The 12,972-nt window shown below is 52.3% G+C and overlaps 1 protein-coding gene across 4 annotated transcripts in view; it reads left to right on the forward strand.

Annotated features, from left to right (window-relative positions):
- Window positions 1-115: 115 nt before the first annotated feature.
- Window positions 116-12,972, forward strand: part of atm (ATM serine/threonine kinase) — a 36,242-nt gene continuing 23,385 nt past the window's right edge. For 3 of the 4 annotated variants that reach the window (XM_088920593.1, XM_088920595.1, XM_088920596.1), the window contains exons 1-25: window positions 116-214; window positions 889-992; window positions 1,320-1,441; window positions 2,137-2,282; window positions 2,400-2,564; window positions 2,752-2,917; window positions 2,997-3,235; window positions 3,764-3,933; window positions 4,293-4,456; window positions 4,727-5,086; window positions 5,689-5,886; window positions 6,384-6,485; window positions 6,745-6,976; window positions 7,469-7,600; window positions 7,789-7,914; window positions 8,724-8,813; window positions 9,345-9,516; window positions 9,635-9,828; window positions 10,176-10,258; window positions 10,417-10,572; window positions 10,897-10,972; window positions 11,394-11,524; window positions 11,661-11,778; window positions 12,043-12,213; window positions 12,572-12,741. In XM_088920593.1, the coding sequence (XP_088776719.1) occupies window positions 921-992; window positions 1,320-1,441; window positions 2,137-2,282; window positions 2,400-2,564; window positions 2,752-2,917; window positions 2,997-3,235; window positions 3,764-3,933; window positions 4,293-4,456; window positions 4,727-5,086; window positions 5,689-5,886; window positions 6,384-6,485; window positions 6,745-6,976; window positions 7,469-7,600; window positions 7,789-7,914; window positions 8,724-8,813; window positions 9,345-9,516; window positions 9,635-9,828; window positions 10,176-10,258; window positions 10,417-10,572; window positions 10,897-10,972; window positions 11,394-11,524; window positions 11,661-11,778; window positions 12,043-12,213; window positions 12,572-12,741 (3,755 nt within the window). In that variant the 5' untranslated portion in view covers window positions 116-214; window positions 889-920. The remainder of the gene's footprint in view (window positions 215-888; window positions 993-1,319; window positions 1,442-2,136; window positions 2,283-2,399; window positions 2,565-2,751; window positions 2,918-2,996; window positions 3,236-3,763; window positions 3,934-4,292; window positions 4,457-4,726; window positions 5,087-5,688; window positions 5,887-6,383; window positions 6,486-6,744; window positions 6,977-7,468; window positions 7,601-7,788; window positions 7,915-8,723; window positions 8,814-9,344; window positions 9,517-9,634; window positions 9,829-10,175; window positions 10,259-10,416; window positions 10,573-10,896; window positions 10,973-11,393; window positions 11,525-11,660; window positions 11,779-12,042; window positions 12,214-12,571; window positions 12,742-12,972) is intronic. The other variant, XM_088920594.1, reaches the window with a different exon arrangement.

A 12,972-nucleotide genomic window follows, 5' to 3' on the forward strand; every position in this document is an offset into this window, starting at 1 on the left:
GCGGAGCTATCTCAGAAACTGTGGCCGTGATTGGGTAGCGGAACCGCCCGTCTTCGCGACGACCCGGAAGTGAAGTTGAAGTTGGGGAGGCGCGGTTTGTGTTTGTATTGCTGCGCGTGTTGTGCTGTCTTTACAGCGCACGGCACTTGGGATTTAGTTTAAGTGAACGTCAGAACACTGCGCTGTCGCGGAATAAAGGAAGCTATATAAGGAGGTATGTGATAGGTACCCAGATCCCAGCGATTTTAAGATGCGGAGAATCGTTTAGTAGTTTAAGATGACGACGTCAATTTTAATCGGACTGCGTTGCTGGCTTACTTTACTTTAAAGTCTGGACCTTGATCGTATGATTTTAGTAATACTGTGCAGACCTAAACAAGTGTGTGTAGCTCGCTTGTGATTCTTGAAGTGTACGCCTAGCACGATCATCGCCGAGCTCTTCTGAAGGCAGACGGGGACTCCTGGACTTGAAGCACTTGAAGCAGTGCTACTCCTGCTGTAATACTGCGTCCTGTGTCCGGCTGGTGTGGAAGGTTCATCAGACGGCAATCTAGTCCGCTCATCGCCCGTGTGCGCTGTAGATCTGAGCAGTTTCTCAGGGACTGCTCCCTACAGCTCAGAGGGATAGGGGGGTTGGGCACTTTAAAAAAACGAAACCGAAAACGTTTAAACTGCATTAATGTGAAACCCTTATTAATGTAATTATTTATGTATAGAATCGTTTGTGTTTGTGATCAGAAGGCATACTTTGAGGGGGATGTACTGAATCAAAACAGGCCTGTGTCTGCAACCCGCCCCACACACACGCTTCTCCAGTTCGGTTCTGTGCTCCTGCACTGTCAGTGCGGCGTCAGTACTCGACATCGACTCCCCTGTCTGCCTCTGCAGGCCGCCCAGTGCAGCGCCACCCTGAGGACAACATGAGCCTGTTGCTGCATGAGCTCCTGATGTGCTGCCGTGGGCTGGAGAGCGACAAGGCCACGGAGAGGAAGGTAGATGCGTTCACCTCTGTGCAGGACAGGGGCGTGTGTCGCTCAGGAGTGACCAGATCACTTCAGTGCTCAAATGTTCAAAGGTTAATGAGGAAGCTGAAATTATAAAAAAGTCTGAGAATGGAATAAGCTTTCTTTCATTTATACATTTATATGTTTTTAAATGAGTAACCTTTGGCATTCCTATGAAGCATTTTCCCTGACATAACAAAAAATGAGTGTTTTGACAATATTGTGGATTTGATGCATTAAACAGCTGTAGATTAAACAATCAGTTGCCACTAGCAGAATGTTCTTAGGAGTCCACCTGTCGATGTTGTTTTGCAGAAAGAAGCGGATAAATTTAAGAGGCTCATCGTGTCTCCCGAGACAGTTGAGGCCCTGGACAGAGCCAGTTCTTCAAGAGCAGCGAAGGGTTCCAAACAGCTCACCTGGGATGCTGTCTTTGGGTAGGCGCTCTTAAAATGTGCCCGAATGAATGACCGTGTGATGAGTTCATGCCGGTCTGCTCCAGGTCGCATTAGTCACTGAGGATGTTTCCTGTGTGTTAGTTGTGAAGCCTTGTTTTGGATTTTCTGTAACACAACCTAACTGCTGTGCACCCACCCTTTCCTCGATTCGGTTTATACACACACGCAGCCGAGCAGTGCTCCTGTTTGGAACAGCTGTCACAGGGACTGCCGGAGGTGCTCTGTATGTAGCTGAGGGGGAATGCCTTGTAAAATGGCAAAGATGCTGTAAAACCTCTTGCACAAGCCGCAGCTCTTACTGGCTCATGTAGAAGCCCCAGTGCGCTGTGCTCCTGTGTTCTTGCACTGTACTGCCAGGGCAGCTGTAGCAGAGCAGCACAAGCAGGATGGCACCTCTGCTGGCCTTGCAGGAGAGAACGGTAAACTCACGAGTGACGGCCAGTGTGTAGTATTCTGAACTTGTCAGAAAACAAAAGCCCAGCTCCCCCGTTTTTACCACCAGGCTCTCAGTCGTGTGAGCGGGTCGCGATTTCAGCGGTCTGGCCGAGCGTAGTGACATCTGCAGCGAAAGGGTGTTTAAGAAGCCCCTGCCGGACGTGCAGTTTAGAAATTGGATGCTTTAATTAACTGCGGCCCAGGCGAGTCTGACGCAGCAGCGGCTCTCGTCCCTGAAGGGTTCTGCGCCGGTACGTGGAGAGAGAAACAGAGGCGCTGCAGACCGGGAAGGCCAATGTGTCCGCCACCACACAAGCAAACAGGCACAAAAAAATGCAGGAAGTCAGCAGCTTGCTCAAATTCTTCATCAGATGTGCAAACAAAAGTAAGTGACCGTGTTTTAAGTCAACACAGATCTTTGGCAGCTCTTTGACTGCTTGCTTAATCTCCTGCCTCCTTTCTCTGCCCGTTGTTCACACATTGGAGCGATTGCCTTTCGCAGGAGGCCCCCGCCTGAAGTGCACGGACCTCCTGGCTCACCTGGTGGGCGTCCTCAGGAGCTCCTTCTCCTGCAGTGCCTATGGAGAGGACTACAGCAGCATCCTGCTGAAGGACATCCTGTCTGTCCGCAAGTACTGGTGTGAGGTCACGCAGCATCAGTGGGCTGGTAGGTGCCTTAACCAGCACCTGAGCTCCCACTCCAATCAGTGTGTGAGCCCAGACTAATATATTCCCCATTCCGACTTCAGCTCAGCAGTCAGGGTGGAATTAGAGTCTGTACATGGAAAGATTAACAGTGAAATAGAGCTGCTGTGCCGTGTTGAAGTGCAGATTCCCTGTGTTCTTCTGTCCAGAGCTGCTGGAGGTGTATTGCGGTTTCTACAACAGCAGCTCCAGTGCCATCAACCGCGTGCTGGTGAGCAGGATCATCCACACCCTGGTGAGGGGCTGCTGCCTGCAGACAGAGGGGCTGGCGCACAAGCTCTTCAAGTTCTTCTCCCGAGCGCTGCTGAACGCCAGGTACCGTGCCTCGCCGCTCCGAGGAGAGCCCTGCCCTGCGGTCCGTGACGCCTGAGCGTGTGTTCTGTGCCTCGTGCAGGCGGGAGAAGTACCTGGCTGTCCTGGAGCACCTGCTGGCTGCTCTGAACATCTTCCTGAGGGCCTCGGCCGTGAACTGCCGCACGCGGGTCTGCGGGCTGGGGGAGGAGCTCCTGCCCTCTGTCCTGTGCGTCTGGGCCCAGCGGCGGCCGCAGGACCTGCTGAAGGAGGAGATCGTGAGGTTCTTCCACCTGCAGCTGCGCGTCCACCATCCGAAGGGAGCCAAGACGCAGGATAAGGGTGAGACCAGGCCGCGGCACGTCAGTTCAAGCAGATTTCCAGTTACCTTCTGCTTTGTTTCTGCACACTTAAGCTACTCTTAGCTCATGTTCTGGTATATTTAGAGGGCTTTAATGACATTTGAACCTTGAAAGGCCAGGCTGGAACACTCTGACTGTGAGGACGGCAGGAGCTCGGGTGCTGCAGAGTCCCGGAGAGACTCGTGTGCCCTGAGTGGGATCTCCAATAAGCTGTTCCAATAAGAGGCCACGCTGGGTATGAGATGAAAGAGGGTGTGTGTACAGTAGTGGCCTGTCTCTTTGATGAGCCTGCAGTGGATTTGATATTTATTTTAACTTCAGCCACAGTTTCACAATGTATTGGCATCAGGATCTTTGTCATAGCCGAAGCGGTGGACTGCGAGCTTTCAGGTGCTGTGAACAGCCGAGCGAGTGGGAGTGGGAGGGGACAGCATCGCTACCTCAGAACCAGCAGACGCTAGACAGGACTCCTGCTTCGCCCCCTTCACTGAACCCTCCTCTGGTGCAGGTGCCCACGCGGAGGACTGGGCGAAGTGGCAGAGTCTCCTCTACAGTCTGTACGATGCCCTGGTGAGCGAGATTGGCCAGATCGGCAGCCGAGGGAAGTACTCCACAGGATCGCGCCACATTGCCGTGAAGGAAAACCTCATCGAGCTGACTGCCGACGTCTGCCAGCAGGTACGGCCGCTGGCGTTTCTGCCTGCTGGGAAGGAAGTGGTGCTGTCTTCTAAATACAGCAGAACATCCCAGACTGTCGGTGCACAGCGCGAGGCCTGGATTGAGCTACTGGCTCAGCCCTCCTTCTGGTTGCAGATTACAAACCCGCTGCCTGGTGGCAGCATGCTGTTTGCTAATGGGGTTTGGAAATCAGACATCAGGTCCTGAGTCTGTTGATCTTAGGCTGGTGGTTGGGTTGAAGATGTAGTTCATTTAATCCAGGCTTGAGCCTTGCCTGCTCTGACTACAGTCCATTGTCCAGTCAGCCAGACTTTATTTAGCTGACAATGCCACACTCCTTTTACACGTGCTCTCCGTAGCTCTTCACCCACGACACCCAGGTGCTGGAGGTGACCCAGTCGCACCTGGAGGTGACGCAGCCGGAGGGAGGAGCTCCCAGCAAGCGCAGGCGCATCGAGCTCGGCTGGGAGGTCGTCCGCGAGCACCTGCAGCCCTCTCACAGCGACTTCAACGTCATTCCCTGGTGAGACGACCGGAGCGGGGATGAGCTTTGTGGGAGGGGGTTTGGAGTTTGTGAGAGCAGTAGTGGACTGGGGACAAGACACAGACCTGCAGCTCTGCCTCGCCCTTCGCGGTGTCCAGGCTGTAGCTCAGGAAAGCCTCTTCTGGTGCTGGTTCACACCGCCTGTCTCGTGTGCGATGCGCGCTCAGGGCTGTAACTGGGGGTGCCGCCTGCGTGCGGCGGTGACAGTGCTGCCCAGGCTTTCTTACACCGGTGCCCTTTGCCACCCAGGTTGCAGATCACGGAGGTGCTGCTCTCCAAGTACCCGTCTATCCTGCCGGGCCGGGAGCTGGTGCCCCTCCTGTCAGCGCTGTGCCAGCTGCTGCAGCAGCAGAGGCGAGGGGAGAGGAGTCTGTACGTGATGCGCTGCCTGCGGGCGGCGGTGGCGGCGGCCTGCCGGGCCCTGCAACCCGGGCCCGAGCTGCGGAAGCTGTGGAGCCGGCTGTGGGCTCTGGCCCTGCAGGGCGTCAGCTCGCCGCAGGCGGAGGCGCTGTCCCTCGGGCTGCTGCACGCCATCGTCCGAGCAGCCCTGGCGCCGGCCGACAAGGAGCTGTGGAGGGTGTTCTCCGGCTCGGCCTGCAAGCCCTCCCCGTGAGTGAGCGCTGATTCGCTGCTGCACCGTCTGTTCCGGGGCCGTTTGTGCGTTTTAGTTACGGATTCACAGTAGGTTGTATTCATGTTTTATTGCCATTTCACTGGAGTGACGTTCTCAGTTGTCTGTTTCTTAGCAAAGAAAAATATATTGAGCTTCACAATCAGCTCCTAAAAGTAAGGCTTACAGTGGAGCGGTGTTGCTACAACACAAACAAGGGAAGCCAGGGCTATGTGATTCGTATAACACTAGCAGTGTGAGTTTCATGCTGTAAGTGAGTTTCTCTGAAGCCTTATTCAACTGCAGTAAGAGTGCAAGGAGAGTTATGAAGGAGGGCTCCAGTTGACTCCTCTTCCTCGCCTGCTGGTTGTTGGATTGATCTGAGGATCTTATCTCACTGTTTACTGAAAGATGCTCTGGATGTTGCTGTAGAAACACGGCCGGGGCTGCTTGCTCCACACACCCGTGCTCTTTGTGTAAAGTGCTTCCTGTCCACAGTCCCAGAGGCATACCTGCATGGCTGCGCAGCACGTTGCCAGTAGTTCTGGTGGCCAGTCCTGTGTGGTTTCGCGGCTGTCTGTGACGTGAGCTCTTCCCGCAGGGCGGCAGCCCAGTGCCTGGCGCAGGTGCTGCTGCAGTGTGTCGTCCCCGAGCGCCTGGACACGGGCCTGCACTGCGCCGTGGCGGACGAGGGCAGCGGGCCGCCCAGCCCCAGGGAGGCGATCACCAGGTGGCTGTTGCTGTACGAGCTGAGCGAGGAGGGTGAGGAGAGCTCCAAGCCACACCTGGTCGTCTGCAGGTGAGGCGCCTCAGGAAGACTCCGTCTCTCACCCTCGCTCCCGTGACACTGCGGGTTGGAGTGGGAGTGATAAAGGAGTGTCCGCGTTCGGGAGGGTCGTTCTTGTTGATGTCAGATCACGAGAAAGATCACTCATGTTTAGGATGTCCATTCAGCTAGTCTGGCCGCGAGTAGCTTACTGGTCCGAAGATCTCATCCTGTCATTTCCTGGAAGAAGCCTGGCTTCCAGCTTCAGGCACAACAAGTTACCCCCTGTTCTCGGGTTTTAAATGTATTTCCACATGGTTTCTAATTTGAGTTTCGCTCATGATACTGAAGAAATCCACCATGACTGTTGAGGATCTTGAGTACTTGGATCAGGTTGCTGCACAATCTTAGGTGTTTAAGACTACATTCTTTCTGCCTGTCAGTGTATGACAGTCCTTCAGGCTTGGGAATGTGTTTTCTTGCTCGTCACTGGACTGGTTCCTAACCAGTTGTTCCTTTGTGACCCACAGGGACTTCCCACACCAGCTTGTTCCCAGAATCCTGGTGGCTCTGATGCTGAAAGACTCCAGGTCTGGAATGGACTTTCTTCAGGCCCCTCTCTCCTGGGACAGGTTTGTAAATTCAGATTCCCTCTCCCCACACCGACACCTCACTGAGCGTTATCCTAGTATTGAACTTCAGCCACTGATGTTCTTTCCTCCAGCACAGACGATGTTCGGCTCATAAGGATTTCAATCTGAGAAACTGTCCCATCAAGATCTAGTTTGATGCGTTCGGAATAACTTCTTCTCGATGAACGTCTAAAAGGAATACTTCTTCCATAGCACCTATTGCATTGCTTTGACAATATGGCGCTTCTCTCATTTCAAGCCTCCCCCAGGAGCGGTCAGTATCGGACGAGGAGGATGCCCTTGTGGAAATTGAGAGCCTGTATCTGCAGAGCACGTTTGATGAAATGCCCAACCATGTGATTTCGGGGGCGCAGTCCTGCAGCAAAGACTCTGCCCGGGGTCCCCACACTGTCCTGCAGCCTGTGAGGGAGAGAGTGGAGGGGGACCTCATGTCTGTGGCTGACCACCTACTCGACTGCTACTCTCCAGATGTGAGTGCGTGTGTGCGCTCCTGTGTGTGTGCGCTCCTGTGTGTGTGCGCTCCTGTGTGTGGGTGTGTGGGTGTGTGGGTGTGTGGGTGTGTGGGTGTGTGGGTGTGCTCCTGTGTGAGTATGTGACGGTGTGTGTGTGCTCCTGCGTAAGTGTGTGAGGGGTGTGCGTGAGTGTGTGGGGGGGGTGTGTGTGTGAGGGGGTACAGCAACCTGGTTTATGGAGAGTACGTCAAGGAGCCCTGAATGGCCAGAGAGCTGATTTGTTTGAATGGGAAAACTCTAGAAGACTATCAAAAACCTTTGAGCTAGAAATGCCGTTCTGAAATTGAAAATTTTACTATACCTGCAGACACAGAACGCAGAGATGTGGCACGTGTCCTTCTCGCCTTTGTTAAAACCTTCAGAAAAGAATACCTGAGTCTCTCTGTCGAGTTCCTCCTGTAGGAGAGCTGACAGGTGTATTTCAGGACTGTCCTGTCTGTGCCGTTCCAGTCTCAGACCACGCCTCCAGAGTGTCTGATTCGCTGCATGAGTCTTCTGACAGGGGTCCTGGGAGGCTACGTCCACATACAGTTCCTCAGTGAAGAGGAGGTCTGCCAAACTGCGCTCTTCCAGAAAGCCCAGGTGAATTCATCAGCGCCTCCATCAGATCCTCTGACCCCGAGTGGGTCTCATGGTTTTCTAAACGCTGGAAAGATGTTTGTGTTTATATTGTTTGTTTTCTTACTTCACAGTGACGTTTGAATTTCAGTGTTGGAGGTTCAGTGTTTTCCCGAGAACCTAATTTCTCTGACTGTTCCTTCACCCCGCAGTCTCTGGCCCAGCAGGTGAGCGAGTTCTTCTCCACAGAGAGGAGCAAGATCCCAGACAACCGAGTCTTCGCTGCTATCAGATCCGTTGTGGAACAACTCATGACCTGTCTCAGGAGGCAGGAGAAGGTACTGCACTGCTTTAAAACTGTTAGGAAATCTAGAGGGTGAAGAAAGATACAAGATTTGAAAAAGGGGTTAACTAAGTCCTTTCTGCATGAAGACTGGACTTCTTAGCAACAGGCTGGAGTTTATGGAAGAACTGATAAGGATTCCAGATGCCAGCTAGGAAACCCCCAGGGAGGGTAACCTAAAACCCTGACCATTTGGCCAAAAGGATGTGAACTGGCCAAACACCGTGACCTCTCCCCATTACCATAGTACTGAGCTACGTCAGAAGCGGCAGCAAAGGGCTAGTACTATAATAATGAGCTATGTCAGAAGCAGCAGGAAGGGGCTATATAAACTAAAAGTTTGTACCTGCACTTTGAACAATACTTCGGTTTTGCTGTTCCTTGCGGGAATAGGACTTCGGTTTTATTGTTCTTTGCTTGCAATAAACTCATCTGTTTAACTTCATCTCGGGATCCAGAACTTATTATTTCTGTTACAACAAGGTTAAGAGGTTAGTTCCCTGCACTGGTCATTGGGGGAGCTCGGTAAGTTAAGTTTTCAAAGCTATCGCTTGCCTGGTCTGAAAGTTAATTAACAGGTTATTAATATGTAGTTAATATTTAAAACATTTAACAGTTAATTACCAGGTTATTAGTATGTAATTAATATGTAACAGTTAATTAATAGGTTATTTTATATTACAGTCTTATTTGTGGAGTTCACAAGTATAATTGATGTTTCTTGATTGATTAATTTAACAAAGCAAAAGGGCGGAGTTGAATTGTATGCTGGAAACGAGACTCTTGGATTTTTTGCTTTTGCAGGACAGTTTGAGCCTGATTTCATGGCGCCTTTTCCTGAGGATTCTGCCATCCAGGCTGCTGAATGAACTGGCAGAGGTCTATAAAGTGCTGGTGAGCTCAAGTACGCTTGTTCTGGGACACCATGTGGATGCTGAATTGTCACTGATGTGCTGCTCCATTCATATGTAAATAAGATATTTACTCACTTTCTTTTGCATCAAATGTCACACCGATAACAAATGTGTCTGCTAACACTCAGTTTAGTCCCTGAGTACACAGTGTGTGTACTATGTGTATTCTGTGTCTATTTGATACTGAAGAGCCGAGACCAAAGGGCCATTCAAATCAATGAGTTTGAATTCCTGCGGGTCACTGTTGCTTTAGTACCCTTGAGCAGTGGGTCTCCAGGTCCTCACTGTAAATGAGAAATTGTTCTCAGTTGACATATCTGGTAAAACAGATCTGCACAGATCCAGCACTGTCAGAGCCTTGGGGAAATAAAGATTGTACAGAACATCTGCTTGGTCCACTGTGGGAATATGCTTCAGACTCCCTAGGCACGTTCAGGTGATGTTCAGTATGTTGTCGTGAAGACGTGCGGTAGCGGTCCCCGCGCGGTTCTCATGGGTTCCTGAACCGCAGCTGACGATCCCGGGGCAGCGAGGCAGCGTGGCGTGCGAGGCGGAGCACGCGGCTGGCGAGCCGGGCGGCCCGGCGGAGATCGACCTGTTTGACGACGCCAGCGAGGCACAGACCAGCGGCGGCACGGACGCCGGGGCCGGCAGCAACAGCAGCGACGCGCAGTACGGCACAGGTACGGCCCAGGCCGGCAGGCTGCCGCACCAGCAGGGCCAGGCATGCTGGGATGGTGGCGAGTCGCGAGCGTGCAGCAGGCGCGAGCAGTAAAGAGGCTCTGCGATTCGTCCCGGCAGGTGCGAAGAGTGCGCTGGCGGAGGAACACCTGACCAAGCAGGATCTTGCGTCCCAGGCTGCCCTGCAGCTCCTGTGCCTGTGCGCCTCCTCCGAGGCCTTTCCCGGGCTTTCCTTCCGGCCGGCCGACGTCAGGAGGAAGCTGCTGCTGCACCTGGAGGCGATGGACTTCGCCAAGCCTCTGCACCTGAGCACGGTGAGCTGCGCGGCCGCGGAGAGAGGGCAGGGGAGCAGATACAGCCTCATTCTGCGCTGAAGGGTGAGGAAGAGAATCGCAGCGTTTCGGCTGTGTGGCTTTTTCAGGTGTCATTCCTGTGCTGACGGCTGTGGCTGTGGAACGAGCCTTTACCTGTTCCTTCACAGTCCAGGAGCGGTCAGTCGTTCTTAAAAAAGCTGTTGGAAAAATTCAAATTTCACAAAGGAATGATCCCACCTGAATGCAGAAATGAGAATGACAGGGCAGCCTGGCCTTATTCGGTGATGTTTGACTTTCTGTGGTGAAGTGCTCTGTGTATAAGAGGGGGTTTTGTCTTGGTTTGTCAGTACCTGACGCTGCTGAGAGAGCTTCCAGCAGAGGACACGTCTCTGAGCGCCGAGGACTTCAGCTCCCTCCTGAGGCCCCTGAGGTGAGGACCACGAGTCTCTTCTTGCCAGCAGGGCTCTGGCTCAAGTGTGAGAGGAGGAGCCCTGCAGTAGGTTATTGCGTCGAGAAGCCAGAACAGTGACAGCAGCTAGAATGTGCTGGTAGAGAGGCTCTGGAGCTGATCTTCGCTGTGCTCGGCAGGGACCTGTGCTCTCTCTACCGCCGGGACCAGGAGGTCTGCACCGCCATCCTGCTCAGCCTCCTGCCCACCATCCGGAGCCTGAGCCGGGCCGGGACGCAGGCCGACGAGCAGGCCGAGGCACAGGGCGCTGTGCTCCGAGTGGTCTCGGGTTTCTGGCAAGTGTCTTTGTGCGTTTCGCAGTGCTTGATGTGAGGTTGGCCACAGAGGCTCTCATGTGCAGCAGCGTGTCTGGAGAGCCTGTGGGCTCTAAGACCTGTCTGTTTACTAGGCCCTATAATGCACGCTTGTGTCATGATTCATTCAGAAGTCTGTTTACCTGGGGACTGGACTTCAAGCGAGTAGTGTGAGTGTGTCTTGTGCCTGCGGTTGCGAGACTTGAAAGGCGCTGGTCAGTAAATTGGGCCGTTATGCGTGTTGTGGTGCTGTGTGGGCCGAGGTTACTGACGACGGCACAGTTAATGAAAGCGGTGTCCTTTCAGCTTCCTTGGAAAGGCTGGAAGGTGCACAGCGTCGGTGAGGGCTGCGGTGGTGAAGTGCCTGGTTGCCTTGCTGGAGGTGAGTCTGGAGTGGAGCTTTCATTCTGTAGCAGGTCACGCATCTGGACTGGGGCTTTACTGGTTATCCTGCAGGAGCGGAAGAGCAAAAAAGTTTTTCTTTTTCCAGTGATCCATTACTCTCAAGAGGAAATAGAAGATCTTGAGAGGCTTTGCTTTTATGTTCAGTTTTGTAACCAGAAGGTGAAACACTTTTACTTCAGAGCAGATTAACAAATTGCAGTTTGGCAGAATGTTTTTTCAGAAACATAGAAACTGGGTTTCATAAAGATTAAGTGCAACGAGTAGAGTTCATTATTAATCATGCCTTGTGCTTCTTGATGAAGGGATACAAACAGTAAAGCAGCTCTGGTGGGGTGTCTGCCCCCCTCTGTCTCGATCTCTGCCCCCTCTGATTTGCCATCATTGTTCATTATGGGCAGGCAGACCCCCGCTGCCAGTGGGCGGTCCTTTCAATGGAGGAGGAGGAGCTGTCTGTGGCCGCCGCCCTTCCTCTCTACCTGGCCGATGCCCACCACCACGTGCGCATGCTGGCGGCCATGTCGTTGGACAGGTCTGTACTGCAGGAGGCCGGAGCTGTTACTCAGTCCAGTCAGACTGGCATGCGGCAGGATTTCATTTGAAGCTACAAAATCTTACTGACCTGAGACTGAAATATCAACAAAATTGACGTCTTCTTCCTTTTTTAGACTGTTTCAGGAGACTGAGAGGCACAGTCATGGCAAGAGAAGAATGCTTCCTTTGAAAGTCCAGCAGAGTGCCTTTGAAAATGTGTATCTAAAAGCACAAGAGGGAATTAAAATTCAGGTGGGGTTTTGAATTATAGCTAATGCCTACCAATATGCATTTCATATTGTATTGGTCTTCTTTGTGTGTCTTCTTGGGAGGCGGTGAGAGTTTGTTTCATAGTGGGGGATCCTCTTACATTAGCCTCCTGTAGCAGATCCTGGAGAAATAGGCTGTCGGGAGAGGTCTCTCTTAATAAGACAGACAGATTTCTTGTAACCCACAGAAGAGTAGTTCTTGTGCAGCCCTGTTTCTTGTCTGCAGTCTCCTGTGTGTGTGTTCCAGAGAGACTGTGTGTCTGAAGAGGTCCAGGATGGCAAATTGAACCACAAAGCCACCCTGCTGAAGACCATCTCTGTGGTCATGTGCTGCAGTCCTGTCTGTGAGAAGCAGGCCCTGTTTGCACTTTTCCAGTCTCACAAGGAGAATGCAGTCGAGGCGCAGCTCATTAAAAAGGTGAGATCTTAGCACTGGACAGTCGGAAAAACATGCACATTGACACCTGGCACCACAGCTTTTTTTCCTCTGGAGTGATTTGTGTGTTTTGTTAGAAAACTCAATGTTGTAGAAATGTTTGGTGCTTTACCTCCCTGTTTTCTGACCCTCCAGATCCTTGTTGAGTGTGTCTAAACCAAAATAAATCCTGTATCTGTAGATTTCACAACAGCTAGAGAAGAACACTAAGAACACTAACTCATTGGACACTAGGACAGTCCAATACTGAATATCACTCTCTCCAGACAAATTTGTAATCCGTAAGTTTAATATGTTGAATTAAAAATCTGGTGGATATCTGATCCGTATGGCTTTGTAGGTCCTGGAAGCTGTGTCGAAGACGGTGAGCTGCCGGAGCACTGAGAGCTTTGTGAGTTCGCATTTGCACTATCTCATCGTCGAGTGGCTTGGGCAAGAGAGGACGGAGTACAGCCTGCCCGCCTTCCCCTACGTGCTGCTGAACTGCTCCTCCCTGCAGGACTTCTACAGGTACCTGCACTCTGCCACCTCACCCCCTCCTTCAGAGTGAAGGCTCCCTGGAGCACAGGGACTGCGTGCGCCAGCCTGAGCTGTAGCTGAATGCTGACAGTTTAAAAGTGGATTTGTCATATCTGGCTGTAATTCATCGAGGGCAAATTGCTTAATACCTAAAATGCAACGGTATCTATTAACCTGGCATTAGTGGGGAAGGTTGTGTGTGCCAGGTCTGGAAGAGACCGG

This window comes from Atractosteus spatula, chromosome 7 (genome assembly GCF_055471065.1).
Source record: "Atractosteus spatula isolate fAtrSpa1 chromosome 7, fAtrSpa1.hap1, whole genome shotgun sequence".
Lineage (NCBI taxonomy): Eukaryota > Metazoa > Chordata > Actinopteri > Semionotiformes > Lepisosteidae > Atractosteus > Atractosteus spatula.